General features: G+C 35.4%; 2 protein-coding genes across 2 annotated transcripts in view; one reads left to right on the top strand and one right to left on the bottom strand.

The window, feature by feature from the left end:
- The first annotated feature begins 489 nt into the window (after positions 1–489).
- LOC131852045 (RING finger and transmembrane domain-containing protein 2) lies at positions 490–9,313 on the top strand. Its single transcript, XM_059202625.1, has 6 exons — positions 490–804; positions 2,397–2,684; positions 5,293–5,447; positions 5,937–6,207; positions 6,936–7,151; positions 8,292–9,313. The coding sequence occupies exons 1-6, from the start codon at positions 610–612 to the stop codon at positions 8,523–8,525; spliced, it is 1,359 nt and encodes a 452-aa protein (XP_059058608.1). The 5' UTR covers positions 490–609; the 3' UTR covers positions 8,526–9,313.
- An 8,461-nt stretch (positions 9,314–17,774) lies between these two features.
- The window catches only part of LOC131852011 (E3 ubiquitin-protein ligase RNF19B-like), a 79,653-nt gene continuing 70,291 nt past the window's right edge, over positions 17,775–27,136 (bottom strand). The window contains exons 4-9 of the mRNA XM_059202578.1: positions 23,949–24,063; positions 23,318–23,505; positions 21,759–21,900; positions 20,933–21,167; positions 19,770–19,971; positions 17,775–19,246 (exon numbers count right to left, since the gene is read on the bottom strand). Of these exons, the coding sequence (XP_059058561.1) occupies positions 18,882–19,246; positions 19,770–19,971; positions 20,933–21,167; positions 21,759–21,900; positions 23,318–23,505; positions 23,949–24,063 (1,247 nt within the window). The 3' untranslated portion in view covers positions 17,775–18,881. The remainder of the gene's footprint in view (positions 19,247–19,769; positions 19,972–20,932; positions 21,168–21,758; positions 21,901–23,317; positions 23,506–23,948; positions 24,064–27,136) is intronic.

The following is a 27,136-nucleotide window of genomic DNA, read 5'->3' as shown; positions in this document are numbered from 1 at the left end:
TATTGGGTACTAAAGCATCTAACATATTATGCAACTCATGAGTATTATGTACGTTGTTGTATATTCTGAGAGCATATAGAAATCTCTAAAATCAAAGTACCATTTCATATATTTGTTACTAAATACAGCAATAAGACTGTAGATTTAATTCTAATCATACCTACCTGAGATACAATCTGTTGTTAGCTACAAACATACTTTCGCATAGAGTATATGTTCCATATTTTTTTACAACTTTAACTTAACTCTACGTGTATATAACACAATTATACACATTCAATTTTTCATTTAGAAAAGTAACTAAAAATAACTGTAACAAATTTTATTAGATCAAAGTTATATAGTTTGCTGTAAACATTAATTGAGCAGAGGAGCAAATTATCACTACGATTTAAATTCAAATAAATTGACAAGTGACATAGTCAGAACTGACAGTCAAAACCATAACAAATAACAAAATCGTTATTGTCAACACTTGACCTTCGTTTTGTGATGTCTAACGTATTATATTGTGCGCTCATCACATATAAATAATTAATAATAATTATTTGGAAATGTTATTAACACATTAAAATTTAACTACATTGCTATCGTTTTAAGTGCATAGTGATGGCTCAACAGAACCAAGTGAACTTGGATATTGAAGATGAATCCCCAACCGAGGGCACCTCACGTAACAACCCCTTGCATAGATTAGACTCCAATAATAGACCAGCGCTTTTAAATAGGAATAACCTGGGTCTGGGAGATCGTTTAAATCATGTCATCAGAGAAATCAGGCCTTTTGTGGAAAATGCACGAATGGTATATAATTTATATTGTGATGCAATTGTTAATCTCCATTTTAGGTACAAGATTCATGTCTACAGTCTATATTGTAGATAAAGAACATGAAATATACATTAAACCATATTTTGGTATATATGTAGGTATCATAACTATATCCCAATAATACATGCCTGAGTTTCTGATTGTAAGAGGAATATATTAGCTTATCACATTATTTACATACACATTCTCTGTGTCATTGAGGAAATTCGAAATAAAAGTCTATATCAAGGATCTGACTAACATATTTACATTTAGTAATTTGGAATAGTAGACTTAGAATAAAAATACAATAAAAGACCTTTTACTTCTTTGTTTTTTTACCATTTTAAGTCGATCTACAAGTAGTTCTAGAAACCATTGTGGATTATTAGTGTAGTGCATGGATCGCTGCAGGTATAAGAGGATAGTGCAACAATGAGCTGACTGACTTGACTTTATCTTCACTATATCATTCTCAACTAATTCCCTGTACATACCTGTTATCACAGGCCAGTACACAATCTATAAATTGAGAAGAACTGGCAAGAAACTTAATTGAATAACTTTTTTTTTGAAAACCAGTTTATTTATAATGTTAGTTTATTTATAATGTTAGTTTATTTATATACTTAGGTGTCTATGTCATTGAATAAAAATTCCGTGCATGAACAACTATTGCAATGCACACTCGTAATTGAAGTAACAATTTAGTGAGTAATAGGCTTTGCTCAGTAAATATGGTATAACAGGGAACACAAAAAAGTAATTTTAACTTTTAATTAATTTACATAAATATAAATCATATAACCCTTGGTCATATATCACATGTGAATGATTAGACCAAGTTTACTAATTTTTTTTTATGTGGTTATAAAAGAAAAAAAAGGTGTCCAAACATTAGAAAAATAAATTGAAGGTCCATAGTTTCCCTGCTGTTCTGACTATTTCATCTTCCCATCTATTTGGTTGTCCTCTTTTTTTTTGTCCTTGGCTTAGGTACTAAGTAGTTATGACCTTGCTCCATTTGTCCTTTCATGTGTGGCCAATCCTGAGCCATATCAGCTAGTTCTTGCTAGTTCTAGTTTTGACATTTATATTCTGTGTTTTAGTTATATTTCTAATGGTTTGGTGGTTTATTTTTTCTCTTTCCTGTCATACTTCTTTTCAAGGTATTTTGACAAGTTCTTAGTTTGATTTCTTGTTCTTTTTTAAGAGCCTATGTTTTGCATCCGTAAGTTAGTATTAGGAGTATAGATGTGTTAAGTATTTGCCTTTTACTTTGTTATTATTTTTTTAATTTTCATTATTTCTTTGATGGTCCAGTATTGTTTGAAAGCCTATTCAGTTTTATGTCTATTTATTAATTGCTTAATATATTAGTAGTGAGTCTTTTGTAAGTTGATACTGAGGCCCACTTCTTTCCTTTTTTGGTCTATGTTCTGTGACATATTTTGAAATTCTGTGGCAGATTTTGTAAACAGCACTACATCTTTTAGTTTCATAGTTATGACAAGACAACATCTGTTGGGTCAGTTAATACTTCAAATTACTTTAATAGCAACTAAAATAATTCCACCCTTTTCAAGGGCAATAATGGGAGACTGTCATTACCAACATGGCTACCAAGACAGACACCGGCAACTCATCAAACCAGTGAATCCCAGAGACCACAAAGCTCAATTGCACATGTTGGCAGTCAGACTTACGGGGTCACTGATAGGGGAACTCAATTAAGCCTTAATATGTTACATGAACCTAGCATGTCTGATGAAGAGCATGTAGATATCAATGTGTCAGTGAATCCAGCCAACAATAATAACATTCATGATAATACTGATAATGAAAGTCAAAGTGATGATGGTGGTACACAGCAGGTATGTATTTACATTTTTATTATTTTTAAAAGCTGAGCGTTCTAATAGGAGCGCTTGCGATTTAGTGCGAGAAAATGGCGCAATCCTCAATTTTAATTTATTATAGAGAAAACGCATTTATACCATGTGTGCTGTTGCATGGTGCGGATGACAGTTTCAGTAAGGTTTCATTTCACTCTTGAAAGTTGCTGCCACAGTTGAAAATTTACAAATTATGACTTAGATTTTAGCTGTACCACATGCGTAAAGTATTAAATCATTATTAACTGTAGTACTTAACTTAAATTTAACCCAGCCAGATTGTTCTGTTCTACTAATAAAGGTAATTATAACCGCACCATGCTACAGCGTACATGCTATAAGTATCTTTTGTATTAACACTGTTCCTCTTTTTGGGAGACTGTTTATTATTTATTCAATAAGGCAATAAAGCGCGCATGATTGAAGCCGCTGAGTGTGGTCTTTCTTATTCTCTTCTCAGCATATCTCAGCGTGTAATTGTAGACAACATTTATACACTCTTTTTGTTTTCAATTTCATATGTAAGTCGATTTGCAATGTACTACTACTTTGGTATGGTAAAACTGATTACAAACTATTATTGTATGTTTAAAATATTGTGATTTTTATATATTTACTAGCTACTTGCCCTGGCTTCTCACGGGTATACATGTATTATATCTATTTAAAAAAAAATCACTTCAAATCCTTTGCATAGTTTTAAAGATTTAAGCATACATAGGGACAGACAGCGACATTATTTTATACTATGTAATGATGATGAAGCGTTTTATTTCACGTTTTGTGTGAAAACAAATTAACAAAAAGTTTGTATACACATGAAACCTCAAATTTGTAAAACAACAGTATAATATTCATATCTGTTTATTTAATCTACTTCAAGTAATGGTTAGTAAGATTAAATAAAACAGTTGAGAGAATGGGTCAAGTTTAAAACACTGCTTAATTTCATTAGTATTGAGCCAACACAACTAGAAAATGATTATGACTATGTGTTGTGTGTTAGTCAAGTTCCTTTTAAAAATTTAAATATACAAAAAAATGGCATTTAGTATATATACTATCTTGTATGTATATGTTGTAGTCATAGCTCTACTTAGTTTGTAGAACGGTTCTTTTTAATATACCTAACGTATTTATAACGATAACTAAATCTTTTATTATATTATTTTCCTGTTCTTGCTCATTTAATATTATATGTTATTGGAATTCAAATTAAAAAATAATTTATTCATGAAGGACAATTTACCGGTTATAAACGTAAAATTTTTATATTTTACATATTCATATTCAGATTCAAGAGAAGAACTGGCAAGAAAATCAATTAAATTACTTTTTTTAAAAGAGTCTGTTTATGTACAATGTTTACTAGGATAGAATTATTTACAATGTGTATAGGTGTCTATGTCCAATATTAAATGAAGTTCTGGTGCATGAATAACTATTGCCATGCACACTCGTCATTCAAGTAATTGTTTAGCGTGTTTTGCTCAGTATATATTTATATAATCATATATATAATTTAACAGATGTTTTGAATTTATTTGAGGGTAATTCCAGTATATCCTTTGGTATCTTATTGTAAATTTTTATACCCATTCCCATAAAAGACCTATTGACTTTTTCTATACGATACTCGGGGACAGCAAGTTTTTCTTTAGATCTAGTTAGTGACAATTTTTGTATACATATAGATTATTTGAATATATAAATTGAGAAGTAACGGTAAGAATATTGAGGAATTGAGAGTGAGGGAGAGTGAGAATATTGAAAGTCAGAATATTGCCTCTTTGAATTTCTCTATCGAGTCACGACTCCTCATACACTAAATCGCTCGGATGGCACGTTTTTGTAATATGAATATAATTTTAACATCTGCCGCTTTTCCCTATAATAATATTCCATAAGACAATAATCTACGAAAATAACTATAATAGACTAATCTAGCAGTATCAGTGTACTGTCTAAACATACGCACGGCATAACCTGCTGAACTCAGTTTCGCTGAAAGGCTTTAAATTTGTGACCAGTGCAAGAGACGCCGCAAAGCATTATTTACATCGTCATAATTATTAGTCATTCTATTAACTTTAAAAATCAATGAAGTATCTGCAAATAAGACTATGCAACATCTATCCATTATATACGGGAGATCATGTAAGCTAGGATTAAATATGGACCAAGAATAGATCCTTGCGGTATACCTATTTGCACAAGTGACCCTTTAGACGTAGCGCTGCTAAAGTTATTTCCCGTATTCTATCAGATATATTAAATAATATAATAATATTATTATTTACTAAAATGATTATTATAATAATAATCATATTTTTTTTTATATTTTCAAACTAAATACGACTGTAGTCTGAGGGGCACCGCTAGGGGTTCTAACCTTGCCTCACGTTGTCGTAGCTTCAATCCTCATTTGAATGGATCATAGGGGCACTAGTGTGGAACGCTGGATGGCATGGTTAAGGTCGTCGTCCTCGCCGGCGAGGACGGCGTCGTGTATTTCTGTAGGGTCTACAAATGTACATGTGTATGCAGTCACCTTTCTTTTTAAATATTACAATTTGAAATATTGCAGGTGGTGGATATCAGGGCGACCTTAAATCTGCTCCTCCGCTATGCTCCATTCTACGTAATACTGTTTATAAAGTTTATGTACGACAGCAGAGAGGGATTGTTCACATTTCTTGTCTTGTTCTGTACATTTGCTCACTGCAACGGTCTTGTAAGGAGGTAAGAAGCTTATATTACGTTCGATTCCTCGCACGGTACAAAGATTTGTATTCATGAGTATGATTGTTTGTTTTGGTCTGGGTGTTTTAATGTATATTATGTATGTATTTAAAAAAATGTATCTACATATATCTACCAGTTGTTTAACTCGGGACTAGATGGCGCTGTGTGAATTGTCCACTGTATATTATTATTATTATATTTAAAGGTAATATATTATAACGGGTTAAAATATGTGTGTTAAAATATATAATATAATACTTTATTTGCTGGTCATATCTATGACCCAAAACCGTATCTTTTTTATAATTATTGGAGTGCAAACAAGCTTTCAGCCTACCTACTGGTAACTGGCAATAGAAGAGATTCTGTAAAAAAACTGTTACTTTTTTAATATTACTGGAATGGCAAACAGGGTTTTTGCCTACCTAATAACTAACTGAGACTAGGGATTTTGAAATTATAATTTTGAAATATTTATGCTTACAGAGAACATGGCAAGCAGATGAATAGAAGTATACCAGCTTTATTATGTGAACTTATCTTCACAATCAGTTGCATAGCTGTGGTTCACTTCTTGTTCGGCCATGAGAAACTTCTGCCTAACGTGGTGATGTTCCCAACATATACCGACTCCATTGATGCTTGGGAATTAATCTGGCTGGTTGTGTTGACTGATCTCATTGTCAAGATTATTACTGTGGATATAAAAATAATTGTCACAATGATGCCCGCGTTCTTGCTCCCGTTTCAGAAAAGGGTAATAATATTTCATATTTTTAGCAACCACATTTTTAATGGAATAGAATAGAAAGTAATTTATTCAAATAAACTTACATTGGAGCACTTTTGAATAGTCATCACATTGTTTCAATCTCCCGCTCATTCGGAAAGCTGTCTCAGCACAAGAAGAATGAGCAAGAAACTTGCGTGTTGCTCTTTTAAATAATTTTGTTGGATAATGTATCCCGTCTGGCTAATGGTTTAGGCTGGCGGGGCATTATTGATGGATTGTAATATGAATATGGGGCAAGTCAGTTAGCCTGATATAATCCGTGACAAATTCACCAGAAATATTTCATCATGGTTTCCAGGGGAACCGCATGAGGTTCAACCTGATGGTGCATTGCAAGCAATGGGAACAACCGTCCACATTAACAATCCCCATCCCCTTGTCAACCACATTAATACAATTATGAAAGTTTGTCTACACTTGTAATATTTCTATCAACTCTTTCATTTCGTAACTAATATTAATATTATTATTCATGTAATTGCGGATTTTATTTTTATATATTGCGCCAAAACTGGTCATATCATGGTTTAAATCAATATTTTCTTGTACTGCTTATTGATTCTCGCAGATGTATTACAGCCTTTTATATTTTGAGTTATAGAAACGCTATACTTTAGACCTAAAACGACAAATCTCAGTAACTATATATTGTTGGATGTTGTTGGATAATAATTTGCAATTGATTATTCCAGGGTAAGGTGTACCTATTCACTGAGGCGATATCCCAATTGTACCGTTCTCTGCTCACTACACAACCGTGGATATTTTTCCTGATGCAGTCTTATGATGGATCCGAGAAGATGGTGGGCATGTTCCTGACTTCAATTTATGTAGTTGCCAAAGTTGTTGAAGTGATAACTAGATTGGTTCTCTTCAAATATGCAACATGGACTTTATTGCAAAGTGTGGTAAGTTATACTTTTGAATATTTGTGTTTTAAGAATACAATTAATATTAATTTTTAAAGTATATAAATATTTTTTTCATTATAAATAATTTATTATTTTGCAAATTGAGATGTACTTGGAAGTCATAGTAATTATATAAACAGTTTGTATTATTTTTTAACTAACACGACTACGGTGCGGTAGTCTAGCGGTTTAGCGCACCGCTTAAATTCGCTGGTTGCGGGATCAATTCCTCTCAAGATACATTTGTAGGCATGTGTATGATTGTTTTTATTAGTTTTGATATTCTCTATATTTACATAAAAATGCATTTTAGTATTTCTATTAGTTGTTTAGCTTGACTTGAATTGTCCAGGATTATTACTTGGAATTCTTGAATTCGATAGACGTTTTTAATCGAATCGCCATATAACAACCGATTTATGTTATTTTCCTAGGAAAAACAAATTATTAACTTTTTAATTAATCAACTAATACAAATCATTTCCTGTGGTGGAAAGTGGATCTTGTACGATAATCGGAAATGCTCATTGCAATGGCTAAACCCTGGCGAACCAACCAAATCCTGCCCCAAGCGAAAATTGGCTCAAAATATGTTAGTTGTGAACGTTTGGTGGACTATTTCCGATGTTGTTCACTTCGGCTTTCTTAGATCTGGCCAGACGATTACGGCAAATGTGTATTGTCAGCAATTGAGAAACCATGATGGAAAAGCTAGCTGCTAAACAACCGAGGCTGGTCAATCATCAAGAACGCTTGACCACATAGTGCACAACAGACTGTTACCAAATTAGAAGAGCTTCAATTGGAATGAAAAAATTAGAACTTTTTAAGGCAAATGTTTTATAGTATTATATTTTATATATTATTTATTTTGATAATTTTGAATTAAATTTTTTAGGACCTTTAGCAAATGTAAACAAAAATAGTTTCTACAAAATAAAAAAAATAACATGAATGAAAACAAAAACGTTAATATCTTAAAATATTGTGCCGCCACGTAAGAAAACAAAGGGCAATTTAATTTCTATATGTCATGATTTCTCGAGTTCTCGACAATAATTTGATATAACACAATATGAATTGTTACTGGGTAATATAAATATAATTTATTACACATAAAATATGCTTTGTTAACAGAATCTCGGCACGAAACCAACTGGGGAACAACTGTTGTCTGCCGGCGACTCTTGTCCCATCTGCCATGATGACTACACAACTCCGGTGCGGCTCGACTGCAGCCATATATTCTGCGAACTCTGCATCTCTGCCTGGTTGGACCGCGAGCACACCTGCCCACTCTGCAGGGCGAAGGTCTCAGAGGAACCCACCTGGCGGGACGGTTCCACTGCGTTTAGCTTTCAATTGTACTAAGTTAATATATAAATTGATGAGGTCACAGTGTAGTCTTAAACAGAAACTATGGAACTTATAGGCATATTCTCGTTGGTCAATTTGAAGATATTGGGATGCAATTCGAAGATATTGAGGATGCAATCCGAAGATATTGAGGTTGCAATCTGAACATATTGACGATGCAATTCAAAGATATTGAGGATGAAATCCAAACATATTGGGGATGCAATTCCAACATTTGTAGAATTTTAATATACATGTCTATGTGCAAATAAGTCACACTTACGATGAATGGCATGGTGTGATGGATATCACGGATGTTCATATTACGACGTGATGACTGTTGTGCTGTGCCACTTTCTATACGGTGGACCGTGATATGTTTTTTAATGGAATGGTGTACCCGCCTGCGTTAACGGTCTACGTTGGCGGGACCCCAGTTGAGGATGATAATATGAGGTCCGGTCAGTTAGCTCATCGTGCCAATTCAAAAGGAATTTATCATTATGGTTTTAAGGGGTAACCGCGTGCAGGTCAACCTGACATGTTAACAATGGAGTCAACAGTCCACATTACTAACAATCCCTTTCCCCCGGCCGTTATGTTTATCATTCCATTCCAGTCATGTAATAACGTTGTGTTGGTGCATACTAATATATTGTTTGCATTTAGGCATGCATTCCATCACCTTCATCCTTCTATTAGCTCCTTTACACGTACACTCTTTCACGCGCGAATCGGCTTACACGCAGGAAAGAACGAGCACGTTATAGTAGTAATAGTTGTCTACAACAAAAAGAACGAGAAAGACGGCTCGCGCATTCCCGCGTCCTTCAGTCCTGCGTGCTTTAGCGTCTATTTATAATTATTAATTATTTATAATTGAAAAAGGCCGATATTTGATTATAGATTAAAGACATAATTATATAGTTACTAATTAGCTGTCAAACGTGTTTTGCCATATAAATTTAAGTACTTATATCGCTATTAAAAAATAGGGGTTGGTGGTAGAAGGGTGAAAATTTACGGCTGTATGTATTTTTAATGCTATAAAATTTTTGGGGTGAACCACCCTTAGGTGTTTAAAAATAATTATAAATCTATTCTCAGATCTATTAAATATACATTTAAAATTTCATCAAACTCGATCAAATCGTTTCGGAGGAGTATAAACATGAGAGTTTTATATATATTATTACAAGATTGAAAATTCATAAATCTCAATCTTGTCTTTGAAGAATAAAATCTATCAAAAAATAATAAATAATCTTTTAAATGACATGGAACATACGCGCTTTGGAGTAAACACAAAGAATAGAAAAATGCAATCGCTCGCGGTTGTGCGCGCTGGCTTTCCCGCACTGAATCGCGCGCGCTTCAGAACGCGCATGAAAGAATGGGTCGTGTAAAGGCTATTGACCATGATGTGCCATTTTAAATTATTGTTCTCTCTGCACTGTAGCGAGGTCATTTCCGTCTATGTTAGTATATTTTATGCATTTATTCCAGGTAGGTATTTTATTCGCACAGACAATGTGATCTATTTGAAAGCCTATGTGAATCTTTAATTGGTATATATTTAGTATGTTGTAAATACTAAATCGGTGTATATTTTACTTTTGTTAACTAATTAACGAAATTAGTAATTTATAAAGTTAACTTATATGGTGTAGTGAAAAGGGTATGATAGTTACATCAACAGAGAAATGTAAGTTTTTAATCGGCTGCTAAAAAGGCATTCTAATTAAACTAGTTATGTGATATGCGTGGCGTATTGAAAATATTCATTAAATTAATTATATTATCCTCGTGGGAATTTTTTCTCACCTTCCTTCAAACTTAAATCTATATGTTGATCCATGTTGAACAACAGATTCAGTGAAATTTCATACTAATTACTCCAGCCGTTTTACGTGCAATCTTAAGGCACAAACAGATTTTCGCCTCGTCTATTTATGATTTTATTATATGTACAGATGTACATAATTTAATGTATATAAAGTAAATAATTATATATATTATAATTTATAACAAATATGTTAGTCTTCGAAGGTTTTTTGTGTCAAACAATTAACGGAATTTGTGTACCTGCATGAGTTATGTCTCAAAGACTATAATTGTGTCATCGAAATGTATGCCGAGTCTATAAAGATTAGGGTAGACCGAGTGTGGATTAATTTGATAATAATTTGTATTGGTTGTATTGTTGAATATAAAAGTATACGTCATGTCATGTATATATACATTCCACGCTTGATAAAATACTGCACTAAATTTCAAATTATAATTATTGGGAACGAGACTTTAAAATTTAAAGTATAGAGTCGAGGTTCAATCAATTTTGAGCTAATGCAGTATTATAATAAGAAGAAATAATAAAAGAATATATTATGTAACAAATGCAATAACCAAAAATTCACTCTATGCAAAAGATAACACAATGATTATAATATCGTTTTTGTTTAAAATGCGTCGCTACCGACTGCCTTGTCTTTATATTTGTAAATAGGTTACAAGGCGCGTAAACTGTACTTTGCTTGTATTTATACATATTGGGATATTCAAATTGAGATTAATAAAACATAAAATAAAATACAAAAAGTAATAGAAATTTTCAGATTAATTATATTAACTTAAAAAAATGCTCTACGCTTGCTTGTTCAGGTAACTGAAAACACTTCTTAGGCAAATTGTTGTTATATAAATCCTTATCTATACAATAATCTATATAAAAGATTATATATAAAGGTCCAGTTGAAAATTTGTAAAAAAGTGACTGACCCGTTATGGGTATGATGTGAAGATATATAATAATCTTAAGTGGAAAGAAAATATTTACCTAGAAACAAATACTCCATGTTGTATATAAAACAAAATGGTTATTACATAAATTGCATATTATAAGCGTAATGTGATAATGTCTGGCCAAGTGTAGTTTATCAATATTGGAGTTAATATACAAACATTATTGTTAATTAATTTACCAATGCTTTATAGGACGTTCTTATTATTTAAATCAGGATACATTAACAAAGTTAAAAATATATTCTGTTTATTTTTAATATTTAGTAATTTCAATTATTTGATGATGTGGTATGCACTCCTTATTCATAAAAATGTAAACCAAATAACGATGCATCATAATACAGTACACAATGCTATGTTATCGATTTAAAATGCTATAGAGTAATAAATTTATTTTAGCTTTGGACAGTTTTATTTATATAATTCGAACTGTTCTACATCTGAAAGAAATTTCCAGAACATTGCAATGGATTTGAATTTTATGAATAAGGGTGTTACTATTTTATGATTATGTTGTTATTATATAATTTATACATATATCAATTTTGTAAATTTTGTCTGCGTTATCCAAATATTTCGAGGTTTTTAATTAATTTATATTTTAGTTATTTTTTAATTTTAACCCTTTGGGGTGGGAAGATGTAGATGCTAAGGACATGTAGAATAAAGTGGCGAAGTAAAATAAGGAATGTTGATCCCATAACCATGTGGGATATGTAGCTAGGAAGAGAGAGAGAGAGGTTTTAATAATGTATTGGTATTATTGTACCTTTAATTTTCAAAGGAAATGACAATATTGTTTTTTTAATATTTGCAAACAGTAAATTCTGTAATTTAACGATAGGATATCTATCGCAGATGTGACATTTCTTAGATAACTTTGTATATATATATATATTGTATAATACATAATACGTTAACTTGGGTACATTATTTATTGTCTTTTCACCAAATATGCTGCTACAAGAAATGTGATGTTATTTCTATTAAATCTATATGTAAAAATCGTTTAATCTAAATTATTAGATTGTGATTTATGAATATTTATGGATTTATTGTTTTTGAATATACATTTGCTCTCTACAAATTTTCCATAAAATATTATATATAATATGTAGGAGACTGGACTGGACCCTAAACTAGATTGGAGATTTGTGATCTTAGGAATCTAAGCACTCATCTGAGAAGCTTTGTGATGTTTCAAAATAATGTATTATTCGAAATCCCTAAGAACATTCCATGTATTAATTATATTCTAAAGAATATAATATAAATTTACATATGAGTAATATACCTTGTGTTTCTCTTAGCCGGGTAATCATGTTAGCGATTTCTACCCAATTTGATGGACTGTTCTTAAAAAATGTAGGAATGAATTGTTGATAATTAAATATGAATTATTGTAAAGTATACTTCTTCTTAATGTTATAAGGATAAAATTGGTGTTAAATATTATAAATATATTGCCAATCGATGCATAATTCCGCTCTTGGCCTATTTAGACTAAGGAAAATGAGGCACCCACTCAACGATAGTTTTGCATCATATTCTACCAGTTCAATTATTAATGGTCATTGTAATATGACCAATAAGTCATGACACACCCATATATCATTTCTTAATATTTCGATTGTTGGTATGAACCAATAATACGAATAAAATAAAAGTTCTATCCTATGTAATTCGTTTTCTCATCAATTGTATAACACTATACAATACTTTCATATTAACCGATACGGTATTGAAACATTCAAGAAAAGAGCTTGTATCTTGAAATCGCCATCGCACTTGCAATTCTTCTGATGTTGCGGGTGATCTTGAGTGGCGGTAATCCTTTACCTTTAAGCGAGCCGAAAGTTCGTTTTTCCCATGAGCTATAAAAATATTATATGATGACTTTGTCAAAATGTATCGTTTAATGGATGCCTAATCTATGTATTTAACATTGTCCTGTATTTCGGGTCCTAAAATGGTGACTAATTACAGGTTGTAAACATTTTAGACCATCTTGTTCTATCTAGGTCAGTCCATTATGTATTGAATTTATTAATAGTAAGAAAATTCAATGTAAAGAGATTAAATGTATTTTTAAAATTAGTTTGATTTATTAATTATGTAAACTTTATGTGCCTACCAAAAATTTTACTAGAGAAATCGACCTGCATTGATGGCGTACTCAAATGTCCAAGTGGACGTCTTCCGGGCTGCGATGATGATGATGATGATGATTGTGTTGATTTATGACTTAAATCTAGTATTGTTTTGGATTATTATGTATGTATTTGCATATTAAATATATATATTTAAGAAGAAAAAAAGAAAAAAAAATATATACTCACAATCAGTGCTTTTCAACTGTGTTTACAATATAAACAAAAAATAGATAGAATAAAATATATATATAAACTTAATTTAATATATAGTCACTGAAATTGCTCCCTGAACTTAACTTTATTGTGTGTCCTATGTGAATTGTGAACCTACCGCTAGTTTTTAGTACCACCAAATAAAAAAAACAATATGAAAAAAGAGGAAGGGAGGGGGGGGGGGGGGAGAGAGAGAGAGAGAGAGAGGAGACTACTTAAAATAATAATAATTGTAACAAAATTAGATATAAAAAATACAAACCTTATATATAACTTATTTTATATGGATGATAATGGAATGATGCTCCTAGCGCTATAGGTTTACGATGGCGGGGATCTAGCGGAGGATGATAAAATGAGTATCCTGTTAGGGTTCACATCGATATTGTCGAAAAATCTGATATTTTATATTAAAAAAAGGTAGTTTCATTATTACTCGGTATCGTTAAACTAGTTGCATGTAACCCCCACTCATATCTTCTCTGTATAAAAGGGAGGGTTTTTGTAGGCCGCGGTATTCGGTCTTTGAGCACAGGATGTGCTGGTTGTATTTTAATTGCTAAAGTGTATTGAGTTAGAAACTTAGTTAAATTAATGTTATATAGTTGTTATTTTATTATAATACATACCTTTACTAGTACATAGAGTTCATATATCTAACAATCCTGATATGGTAGCAATGGGGTTATTACTCCACATTCTAACAATCTCTTTCCCCTTTTTCTTGTAAGGTTGTTATGGTGCAATGTGAGGCTTTTTTTATGAATGATGATGGATGGTGCAATCGCTTGTGCTAACGGTTCGGGACACCAGTGGAGGATGATAAGATGAGCGTGAGGTCTATTAGCTCATCGTGATAAATTCACCAGGAATTTAGCAGTAGAGGTCATGGTGTAATATATAATAATAGTACAATACACTTAATATGTGATTCACCCTTTCATTAAATTATATCCTTAAGTTAACATACTTATAAACAACTTGTTCAGAAATACCTGATGTTTTCTGAACAAGTTGTTTATAAGTATGTTAACGACTGTGCCATGGCTAATATCGAACCACTAAGTTTTACATGTGGGTAAGCGGTAATCATCGCCTATGTACATGATTATCACTTTATCTGTTAGGCTCGTGATACCACTCAACTCAACCGTTCTAATTTAAGAGGTAGCCTTTCTAAAAAGTCGTAGTGTGTAACTCAGTCTATTTCAGCCGCTAAGCAGCTTTTAAGCTGTTTCGGTTATAGGGCGCATTAGAAAGAGAAATTACAGAATAAGAAGCATGACATCTTAGTCTTTCAAACGACAACTAATTTCGTTTTTATGTAGGTAAGCGATAACCGTCGTCTCGATACATGAATATCATATCGAACACCATCTGCAAGGACCGTGGTACCACTCATGCTTTGCAATTCCAGATTCCTTCTTTCTTCCTTCCAGACAGCCTTTCTAAAAAGTCATCTCACCTATTTCAGCCGCCAGGCTTTCTGTTGTAGGGTGCACATAAGGCAGTTACAGGATAAGAGGCATGACATCTTAGTTCTCTGGTGTGGTATCACGAATGCCGCATGATAACGTGATAGCCGTTATCCTGTTCATGTCTATAGACGACGGTTACCGTTTACCATCAGATAGGTCGCTTGTTTATCATTACAACTACATAAAAAAATATAGCAAGATTAAATATAATAAGAATAAAAGTACAAATATGTTTAATGACATTTTAATCATAGTTTACATAAGTTCACATAACATTAATTACCACTTAACATTACGTTTTGCCTACAAACGTGAAAAATTAAATAATTTAGATCATTAATAGTAATTATTATTCAAAGTATCACAAATATTTGATAGAGTAACACTGCTCTGAAAGCGAAGCCGTTCACTGTCGACAACACCGCTGATATTTTTTTTTCCGGACTACTCTAATGCTGTTGGCCGCAGCCTTTACAGCTTCACCGGACGATTTCGTTAACCATATTAATGCAAAATCGAGATGCATAGAGATGATCGTAAATGGTATAAGCCAAACTAATAACCACTTAAAATTGTACCACAGCCACCGAGATATAAAGTTGAGAAACGAAAAACTTTTTTACTTTTTATACTACGTTAAGAGGTCGCGGTGTGTATAAGATTTTAAAGCATGAACAACTAACACTGGTTTTAGATTTGGTATATATTATAGTTATAACCAACACGTGTGTTTTTGAAACTGAATACAATTATGAAACTTGTCTTTTATTATTGTCATAGATGCTAGTAATACTATTACTGTATGTATACAATATATATTATATACAATATATGTACGTAGTATACAATAAGAGTCCACATTATTCCCTTATTCCTTCATTGTTTGTATAGTGTATATAATTTATGGGCATATTTAGCAACATTGTATAATATCTCTTAAGCTAAAACTAAGGCCACTAACTTGGTATTCTTGCTAAATTCCATCAGCGACAGAGCGGTTGCTCATAGTTCACAGAGTAGAGTTACGCGGTCACGTGTAGGCACTTTGTAGGCGCAATTTAAAAAGAATGTAACAACTTTCAAGCTTGTCTCTTCCTAACTCTCCCTTATCGGTATATTGTAGTTTTTTTAACATAATTGTGTAAGAACTCTTTTCAAATAATCAATCATTTTCCATTTACATGGAATGCTATATTACTACCCGGAAAATTCGAGGTTACAGCTTCATCTTTATTAATACAACAGATTTACCCAATATTCATAAAAATGTCAAACGTTTTATTAAATTTTTAAATTGTTTAATCAGGAATAATGTGGAATTATGTAGACTGGCGATGCTACGGCGGTGTTACGTGTATAATTCTCTGACATCAAGCTAAGTATAGCTTGTGTTATGGGTACTAGACAACTGATATAAATACTTAGATATATTGTAAATACACAATATACCCAGATCGATACAAACAATCATACTCATGAATACAAATGTATGCTACGTGCGAGAAATCGAACCCGCGACTATCGACAAAGGCCGTCAGACATATGTCAGTGGTGTGGTCAACAATGAACGTGCGAAGCGTCAGTCGTAGCTCGAGCTGCCGACTGCGGCGACCGGCGCCGGCCGACCTACTGCGCAGTGCGCGGCTGATTATATTACATCATTGTGTCTATAGTCAACAACAACCTCAAAACCAAACGAAGATTGCAATTTCATCATAAAATTAAAGAGTACAATTGACCCTAGCGGCCACCATAAATTACGTAATACGTTGAGGTCAAAGTGTAATTCTGTGTAAGAGGTAGGAGAGGGTCCTAATGTAACATTCCAAAATCTATTATACCTGATAATATCAACGAGGAACTAAAGAATAGAAAACAATTTATTCAAACTTACATTGAAACACTTTTTTCTAGTCATCACTTTTTTTTTATCTACAACTTATTCGGAAAGCAAATGAATATTTCTAATAACATTGAATAAAATTGTAAAATATATTCACGTATGGCGAAGTTTCACGACGTAAATCACAGTAGATAGGAAGGTGTCTTACAATGTGACTGTTAGTTACATTTGGAGGTTAAAAAATCACGAAATTCGTGTCACGTAATAAATGTTTAACCATTTACTGTATATTATCAGTGTGAGCGAGATAAAAAACAACAGAAAGTTTATTCGACCTTATTAAATTTCCCTTCAAAGATGTTATAATTGCAATCTACATTTGGTTACAATCAACTTCGTGTGCACGTAATGGGACCAAATGTTATATAGTGGTAATAAGCGCCCGCAAGTCTTTATTCTCAAATTAATCCACCAGTCATTACAATAGGGTTCCTTTTTATTTATGATTCACAAGTCGCTAAGAATACTGTAGGCAAGGCGACATATAAGAGCTCGCTTATCCTAGTACCAGCCTAGTAGTAAATGTGTATCATGTTCATTTACACACATAGATTTACGGTACAAATAAGTTTCATTAATTTCGACTTGATAAAAATAAACCACCAACCGAATCAAACCACCACATAACACAGGAACCCATTAAGACATATCCACAGCGACAAATATAACATTAAAAATGCCAGTAGAACACGAAATCATTGAGCTTAATTGGAACTGTGACCGAGTTTCTCAATGATTGAACGTGTTAATCGCATTTTATTGCTGCAGAGACGCCTTTTTATGTACACTATACACATTGATACAATGCTTCGTCTAACAAAACAAAGGCGTGAACGTTCACAGCCTCGCACTAATATTCGATGACACGTTACGAGTAGTACAATAATACAATCGACTGTGTAAATCTGGATTGTCTATGATCACCCACAATTTATCGCCTTGTGAGGACCAGTATACACTGTTCCGTTAGTGGCGCCAAGAGGACTTATCGTCTAACCCGGCTAATACGCTAATATTTATATGATCATATATCTACGAGTCATATCTTTATTACAAATACAAAACTCCATTTCGTTATTAACCACTGCAGTATAAAACGACAATAAAAACTTGTCCCACTACATCATCACCATGAAAATTAAGTATCTCAATAATTGGCAGTTCTCTTGACCCTACTACTAGAACAAAACCTTGTGGACGCACTTAGAATGTTTTATTGGTTATTTCGAAATGTTTCTCATTGGCACATTATATCGGTGCAACTGAACTATACCCTGGGACCGAATACGAGGACGGTAGGTGCACTTCGGGCGTCTACCACAGACAGGAACCGGAACAGGAACATGAACGGTCGCACTAATTTACAGAGCGACGTTCGAGCCCGTCCAACTGTCCCGTTACCATAGTTTCAACCGTCGGCAAAGGAGAACAGATGTAAAAAATATTAATGTACCATCCAAATATGAGGAGATATACGTATTGTAAGTATATAGGATAAGGAATAAACGAGAGCGATGAACGCACAAAGTATTCCACATCAAAAAATCCATGAGTATGTTTATTTTGGGTCCGTAATTCTAATACTTTATATTCAGTCCAATAATTTTTTGGGGCTCGTAACTATACGCTAACGCATAAAGGTACGACGTCGAGCATTCTTAAATTAACCGCTAAATAAAAGCGGTACGTCTGCCCTCATATCACATTAGTTTGGGTGCACGCTCGATTTATTCCGCATTCCTAGCTACGACGGGGATGGACCGTCCTCGAGACCGATCGGAGTGGGGAGCGCGCTTCCGGTGGTGAGGTGCGGCGGACGCCGTTACGAGGGCCCGGCGCGGGTCTCGCAGGCGGCGGTGAGGAGCGCGGGGGCGGGGACGGGCGCGGGGGCGGGGCCGGCCGGGCCCGCCTCCGGGTCGGGGGGCGGCGCGGGCTCGCCGTACAGGAACAGGCTGCGGAGCCGCGCGGCGCGAGACGAGCTCGACGGCGGCTCGTCGGGCCACGACGCGGCGCTGGCGCGGTCCGCCATGTCCGCCGCGTCCGCCACGTCCGCCACGTCGGCCGTGACCTCGAGGCGATGAGCTGCCGGCGACGCGGCCTCGTGTCCGCCCAGAGAACCAGCCAGCGCGGCCAGCGACGGCGCTCGAACCTCCGCCTGCGCGGAGCCCGCCGACAGGGACGCGTCACCTGCAAACACACACATGTTTTATGATCTATGTATGTATATAGGTTTAACTCGCCTACACACAGATAACTATTTTTATAATCTGTAGGTATTATACATATATATATATCAAAATAAACTAAAAAATAACTTATTCATGTAGAATATTTTAACCGCTTCGGAATGTTGGTTTTGTTTAATATTTTTTTTAACTGTGCCTCCATATACATAAAATTAAATTCTTCATTTTACTAACATTTTATAAATGAATAAGTGATTTATAGGTTTCATCTCCACCTCGAATAGCAGTATAAGTACAAAAATATCTTTAAAAAAGTAAGATATTTTGAAGTAATAATCTGATGGGAAAAATCTGTTACCGTAGCCAATGGAAGATGGTTTAAGCATACGAGTAATACCATCGCGCTACGTAACAATGCTAGGCTCGAGTCTGATGGATACCGTAGCCTATGGAATATTGTTTAATGAAATGAATACAAGTGTAGTAAATAGTGCGGTGCGGGGTGAGTCCGGCGCGCCACGTACCGATGCTGGGCTCGAGTCGTCGCGAGGCGGCGTCGGTGTCGAGCGCGTGGTCCCTGTCGTCGTCGTAGGCGGGCGGCGGCGCGCCCCCCGCGCACCCCCCCGCGCGGCACAGCGACACCGGCACCACGCCGTACACGTAGAACAGCAGGATGGGCACGCCGATGCCCACCGCCAGCCCCGCCACCAGCGGAGACACGATCAGCTGCACACACAGCCGCTTCTTAATAACGAGCGCATATATGGACTGTCTCAGTGGTCCGGCAATCTGGTATTAACGAGCACACGCATTGGCCTGGTGGTCCAGCAGAGTTTTAGATGATAATAGAATGATGCGGCTGCATCTAAGGCAGTAAGACAGTGGACGATGATACGATGAATATGAGCTCAGATCAGTTAGCTCATCGTGACATATTCACTAGGAACTTATCAAGACGGTTTCGACAAATGAGCACAGGGAACAATGCTCTCGGCGGCCGACCAATAGCAACATCTGTACACCTTCTATGTGTGTACTTGTGGAGCGGCGGCAGCGACGGCGAGGCAGCGGAGCGAAGGTGGCTGGCGCACAATGGCAGCTATACTTATGATTATGTGTGTGTACTGGCGACGGATGAACACTGTGTGTATGTGTGTGTGGAGGCTGCATGTGTACTACAAGCGGCGACGACGCCGAGGCGGCGGCCGTTAGATCGCGCGTAGCCGGCTCCCAGCGGCGGGTGCAACGTGTGTATGGCGAGACGGCGGAGTGCATGTCGTCCACAGCAGCGGCTGCAACGCGTCTATTTGTGTGTGCGCATATTAATATAATTGTGTGTATTAACAGCAGGGCAACGACAGCGACGACAGCAAGGTGGCTGCCCGCGCGCAGCTGGCCCACACCGGTGGGTGCAACGCTTCTAATTGTGTGCAGTGGCGATAGCGAGGCAGCGACTAATGCTAGGTGTGTACGTGTGTACTGACGGCGGCTATATAGTGTTTGTACGAATGCGTATTAACAGCGGCGGCGACGACAACAGCAACAGCGAAGCAGCGGCTCGCAGATCACGCGTAGCCGGCTCACAGCGGCTGCTGCAACGCGTCTATTTGTGTGTGTGTATGTACTAGCAACAGCGTGTATGTGTATTAACGGCGGCTGGAGAAGGTATGTACGAATGTGTACTAACAGCAGCGGCGACAGCAGCAGCAACGGCGAGGCGGCGGCGTGCAGGCCTGGCGCGGCGCAGGCGGCGGTGTGCTCGTCGTCCGGCCCACAGCGGCAGGCCGACCAGCAGCGCGGGCAGCGCCACGCCCGCCACTACGGCGATGCCGAGCGGTGCACCCGCCAGCGTGCCGAGCTGCCACAGTAGCTTCTTCTTGCGCGACCACGGCTTCTTACCCCAGAACGTGCACCCGCTCGGGCTGAGGACCGAACGATGTACATATTAGAATAGAAAGTTATTGAAATAATTTAAATTTAAGCTATACTTATTTTAAAACTTTCTCGTTTAGTAAACATTAATAATATAGTTAAACGGGTTTATACTTCGAGAGTAAATACCTAAAAGGTAAACCTTTATTATAAGGTAACCTTTATTTAACATAAAATTATTTACGTTAAAACCAGTTTCACTATATTAAATTTAAGCACTTTTAATTACTGTGAGTTCAAACTACTAACTAGCACTAATGTTGGTGTTCATTTTTTAGGCGACGGTTACTACTTACCGACCATCAAGTGAGTTTGCAAGTTTGCCATTCCAATTACATAAGAATTCCTAAGTTAATGACTTTATAAAACTTAATACAATATTAAAAACACAATATTTTGGACCCAAATTTAGTTTTACATTAAGAGCAGTATCCACAATAAGTTATATTAGATGCAACAGACAAATATAAAAATAATTAGGTCTCGTTTTATCTCTGGTCCTATGTGTCCGGATAAAATAAATTTTCATCTAATAAAATAGATAAATAGTAAAAGTAAAATACTAGGTTAGGTAAATTTACCTTAGATAATGCAGATCTGACACTTCTTTCATGCAGAGCCAGCAGAACTCGGCGCCGCACACGCAACACACCATGTGGTTGCATGAGCCATCTTCCACCTTCACAATGAGGACAGAACATCGCGGACAAGGTTTCACTTCACCTACCGCAAACAAAAATCAACAATATAATATAATAATAACTAGCTACTCGCCCGGGCTTTGCACGGGTGTACATGTATTATATATATAAACCTTCCTCTTGAATCACTCTATTAAAAAAACCGCTTCAAAATCCGTTGCGTAGTTTTAAAGATTAAGCATACATATGGACGAACAGACAACAACAGCCACTTTGTTTTATACTATGTAATGATGATGATAATAAATGACATATAGTGATTATATTATTCTTTTGTATACAAAGGAGTTTGAATGCTTGAGCATTACGCTTTCACGTCTTAATCTATCTTATCTTGAAATTTTGTATATATATAAGTACTTAGTATTTGGAATGGAAAGGTACAATTTCTATCCTAGTTAATCTGGGTCACATGGACGAGATCACGAGCATAAGATAGCAATATCATAATGCATCCTTCTTACACTATCATATTGCAACAATGAAAAGCATGTTGCTTATTACTTTTGCTTAAGATACATTTCACTTTTCTGGTAAATTAAATACAATTGGAGATAAAGGTAGAAAGGATCACTTTAAAAAAACCCATTGAGTGTATTTAATATATGTTTAGGATATCTGGATTCTAGCAAAAGGTAAATGACAGGTAGAATACCAGCGCCGCGACAGTCAGCTGTTACGACATATGCTGACTGTCAGCCATATACATACATCAAAACATTATTTATATATGTATATATATATATATAACGTTTTGTTGTTGTTATGGATAACCAATAACGTTTTTCTTTCTTTCTTTGAAAAGTAGTATTCATACATTGACCAATAAAATGTGGCACAAATGTCGGACGCTTTACTAGTGTTCCCATAGTTTAGTTCTCACAGTACTATGTATTGTTATGGGAATAGGAAACCATACAATAGACGTACTAAATGTTAACATTATGGAACAATTGTATATTTAGTTGTTGGATAAGCAAATTAAAAATGTTTTATTTTTTTTATTTTTAAAACTTACATATATACATTAATATTTTAGTATGGAAATTTAAAAATAATTATCGTGTCACAGGTTCCGTGTTTATACCCCTCCGAAACGGCTTGACCGATTTTGATGAAATTTTATATTGTATTCTATATATAGATCTGAGAATAGGTTTATAACTAATTTTTATACCACTAAGTGTTAAGTAAGAGTGGCTCACCCCTAAAAACTTCTTTTTATTTATCGACAATTTTTTTTACTATGTGGCATTAAAAATACATACAAACTTAAATTTTCACCCTTCTACTACCAACCCCTATTTATTAACAGCGATTTTAATTTATATCGTGAAACAACGTTTACGGGGTCAGCTAGTATTTTTATAATATTTTCGGATGAAATTTCGAAAGGCAAATAATATAACAGTACAATACTGCTACTGTACTATACATACCATGATCGAGATCCGCGTGGGAGGGTTGGGGCGCCCGTGGTGGAGGTTGGCGGCTCCGTCTCGCGGCGTCACACGTCTGTGTTGGATGCCAGGCTGCCTTGCAGTGGTAGCAGAAGGACGCGCCACACCCGGGCGCCAGGCAGGTCAGCTTCGGGCACGATGCGCAACCCGTCGCTACCACCGCGAAACTGCAACCGTCATTGAGTAAGTTACAACATCTGTGGTCTAACTATTAAAAAAAAATGTAATCAGTTTAGTTATAACATCTATAGATATATTTAAGAACTAGCTGTTCCCGCGACTTCTAAAATAAAAATAGCCTAAGTTACTCTTTATTACATCGGTCCTGCCATTTCAGAGATTAGCCGGAATAAACAGACAGAGAGACGGACCGTATTTATATTCATATGCATGTAGTAAAAAACGGTTATTTCAATATTATATATAAGATAGAATAAAAAAAAAGTAACTTTTCTCGAGGACTATAGTATGGGATTTTTCAAGATTGTTAAGGTTTCTTAAGGTTCAGTAACGCGCACGTGACACCCCCGGGGTTTCAGGCGTCCATAGGCTACGGTAGCCTTGTTTGCCACCAGTTTGCCACCTAGGTGGTATAAAAAAATGAAAATACCTGCAGTCGGGCGCGGGGCACCACCTAGTGTCAGGGTCCGCGGCGAGAGCGCGTCTCACTGAGAATTCCTCATACTTGTCGTACAACACTGGGTTATCCACGATTCGGCGTACGTCTGCAAAAGAGGACATATTATTACCTACTAGCTGTACCCGCGGTTTCACCCGTTAAATTTCAATGTATACATTTCAATAAAAAATATAGCCTAATTCTGATGCATAAGCTATATTACTGTAAATTTTCATCAAAATCCGGTCAGTAGTTTTTGCGTGAAAGAGGAATCATAAAGAGTAAACATCCATACTCATAAATTTTCGCGTTTATAATATTATTTTTAAGAATTATGATTACTAACTGTAAGCTGGGATTTAGTAATGTGGATTAATAACGCCTTTTTTTTAAGGTTTATAATGGAATGATTCACTGGCCTGCGCTAACCGTTTTCGCTGGCGGGCCACAAGTGGAGGATGATGAAATGAGCACGAAAGTCAGGTCCGTTAGCCCATCTTGGTACATGGCAATTTACCACGATCTTTTCCGTGGAAACCGTATGAAGGTTAATCTAACATGGTACATTGTTAGCAATAGGGTTATTAGTCCACTTTACTAACAATTCCCTCCAATGAAAAGCGATTAGATGTTACCCTAACATGGTACAATGGGGAGATAAACTCCAAGACATTTGAACAACAACAAAAATCCACAATGAGCTAATTGGCCAGACCTCATGCCCATCCTATTAACTTCCACCGGTGCCCCATCAGCGTAAACCGTTAACATAGGTGGGTTCAATTAAATATTAATATTTTTTTTATGTATGATGCCCACTTTCGTATATAGTTTACGTTTTTTTTATATATACTTTGCATTTAGAAAAATATTGTATTGAAATCGGTGGTCTGAAAAATTTTATATTCCTTACAAGTTTCGTATTAATATCAACTACAACTGTTAGGGTCGTATGTAGCATATTAATTACACACTATAGTGTAAATGAAAATCGTGGTTTATCTATAAAATAAACTGTAATCAAATTCGTGCAGTTGTTTTATGGTGAATCTACATACCAAAAGTATATACACACATTTACAAACTTTACATTTTTATCTCTGTATGACACTTACGTGTATGCATATGTTACAGTAGGATTGTGAACTCTGTAGTCTATCCATATTGTACTATCAAATTGTGAATTGTTCGTGATTGATTGACGGTCGGTCATGTTTACATATAAAAAAATATACAGAGACTAACGGTGTATAATCTTAGAACACACTGACATACATATGAATATACATACATTATAAGTAAAGATCGTAAGCAAATACTTCGGAGCAGAATGGAGAACCTTCTTTTTATGTAATTAGAATGGCAAATAAGTTAACGGACCACCGGTTGGTTAGTTAACCGCCTAGATATATTTTATGAAATATCAATCACGTTATCATGCAGCCTCGGATAATTTTTTTCGAGGCGGAGTACAAACTTTCTACACAAGCAGCTTGTGGATTAACTATATACAGCAGGCAGATAGCGCTTTGAGAGTTCAATAAAATAATGTTTTCAGAGTGTTTTTGCTTTATCCGCGCTTCTGTAGTGCATCCACTATGTTTGCAGCAGCATCTACTGATGACCTGTGCCATCAGATGCAAACTGATCGCCTCACTATTGCACAGACAGCGTGGCAGCTGTAAGACCATTCTACAAATGTTGTGCAATAAATTTGACAGCCCAATACCGAAATTGTTATGGGGCCCTTAAATGATAATATGTAAAATTATCATTTAAGGGTATGACGGTGGGTCATGTTTACATATAAAAAAAAATGTAATTTTAGGTATACTAACATAGGCTAAGTATAATTGTTACTAACAAATGAGATCTCTGTTATCGGAATTAATAAAATTATTATTATAAAAACTAAAAAATGGCGTCCCTCTCTTTCGACCAACATTTATGCGATATTATTGCTGTTAATTATTGTGGCTTTTTTAACAGTTATATCTTCATCCTCAAATGCATTGAACACGAACAACTTACTTGACGTTCGTCTGTCTATGACCAAGTTGTTAAAGAAGCGTCAAAAATAACGAGTTATTTTCGAATTTTCCGCCCGGGACATGGGCCCCATGTTGCTCCCCCCCTCCCCTAGAACCGGGGCTGTTATCACGTGACACCCTGATACCACTTAAGCCTTGCCCTTCTAAGAGAACTGGCACGTCATCCTGTAATTTCTACAACCGAAACAGTTTTAAAAGCTAGTTGAGCGGTACAGCGGTGTAGCGACTGAAATAGGCGAGACTAATGTACCTACGCAGACGTCTTTATACGGTCTATGTGTGGTAATCCCCCTTTTTTAACGTTGGCTAAGTACGTGTGTGTTCTCATTATATTTGCTGACGCAGAAAACTCAAATATTTACTTAAAGAAATACACGAAAGTCGGCAACAAATAAACTGATGACTTGGAATAACCGATGTGCATTGGTAACTGTAATACAACACTGGGTATTACTCATGATTCACTTATTTATTGAGCTCACGCTATATCTTTCTTCGTAAGTGTTACGAAACACCTTATATGTACGTATACGATATTACTATTTAATATATTAATATTTCTCTTTCTAGTTTCCAATGCTGCTTTGCCAGCAAAGGAGAAAATTGTTTATATAGTTAATGTACTTATAAATTGATCATCATAAATAATGACGCCTTGGTAGTCTCGATGGTCACGGGTTCGATTCCTCGTAGGATGCAATCATTTGTATTCAAGAGTATGATTGTTTGTATGTCTATATTATGTATGTATTTTAAAAAAATGTATTAGATTATTTCTGTCAGTTGTCTAGTACCCATAACACAAGCTCTAATTAGCTTATTCTGATTATACATACTAATATTATTAATGTATAAGCGTGTCTAACACCCGTGTTACCGCTCATGCGTTAACATTCCAAAGGAATAAGATGTCATATGTCTTATCCTACAATTTCACTGTGTAATCTAACCTTACAACCAAACCATTGCTTATAAAGCAAGCTTAGCGAATGAAATAGGTGAGCGATAGTCATGCAGATGACTTTTAAACGCATATCTCGGCATACTCACATAACTCTTAGCATTAAAAAATGTATAATCAAAACTAAACAAACAAAAGACTTCAAAAAACATTCAACATTCTCTGTT

The sequence above is a fragment of the Achroia grisella genome, unplaced genomic scaffold (assembly GCF_030625045.1).
Source record: "Achroia grisella isolate CSIRO2021 unplaced genomic scaffold, CSIRO_AGI_Agris_v1 utg821, whole genome shotgun sequence".
Lineage (NCBI taxonomy): Eukaryota > Metazoa > Arthropoda > Insecta > Lepidoptera > Pyralidae > Achroia > Achroia grisella.
The sequence above is the reverse complement of the archived record's forward strand: the minus strand, read 5'-3'. Positions and strand labels throughout refer to the sequence as shown.